This window comes from Eimeria mitis, genomic scaffold, assembly GCF_000499745.2.
Source record: "Eimeria mitis Houghton genomic scaffold, Emh_scaff3152, whole genome shotgun sequence".
In the NCBI taxonomy this organism is placed as follows: Eukaryota; Apicomplexa; class Conoidasida; order Eucoccidiorida; family Eimeriidae; genus Eimeria; species Eimeria mitis.
Window position 1 is genome coordinate 2,394 of NW_013571494.1, and position 428 is coordinate 2,821.

Consider the following 428-nt stretch of genomic DNA (forward strand, 5'->3'; position numbering starts at 1 on the left):
TTCAGGTGTACGTACACCCCAATCTGACAGCTGCTGCTGCTGCTGTTGCTGCTGCTGCTGCTGCTGTTGCTGCTGGTCGTGGTCGTGCTGCTGCTGCTGCTGCTGCTGCTGCAACTTCGCCTGCTGCTGCTGCTGCTGTGTCTTGATGGCGAGTTGAGGAGTCTGAGCAGGCAGGCAATCCAGCTGCAGCAGCTGCAGCAGCACAGCAGCAGCAGCAGCAGCAACACAATCAGAAGCAACAAAAACAGCAGCAGCAGAAGCAGCAGCAGCAACAGAAGCATCAGCAGAAACATATTTATAAACAAAATGAGCTACACACGCCACGAACGCAACAGCAACACCACGCCTCCACCTCATGTGCAGCAACAGCAGCAGCAGCAGCAGCAGCAGCAGCAGCAGCAGCAGCAGCAGCAGCAGCAGCAGCAGCA

General features: G+C 56.8%; 1 protein-coding gene across 1 annotated transcript in view; it reads right to left on the reverse strand.

Annotated features, from left to right (window-relative positions):
• EMH_0062710 (uncharacterized protein) overlaps nucleotides 1–357 on the reverse strand; it is a gene marked incomplete at both ends in the record, with an annotated part of 1,884 nt that extends 1,527 nt beyond the window's left edge. Inside the window, one exon of the mRNA XM_013498062.1 lies at nucleotides 1–357. Coding sequence (XP_013353516.1) covers nucleotides 1–357 — 357 coding nt within the window.
• Nucleotides 358–428: the final 71 nt, after the last annotated feature.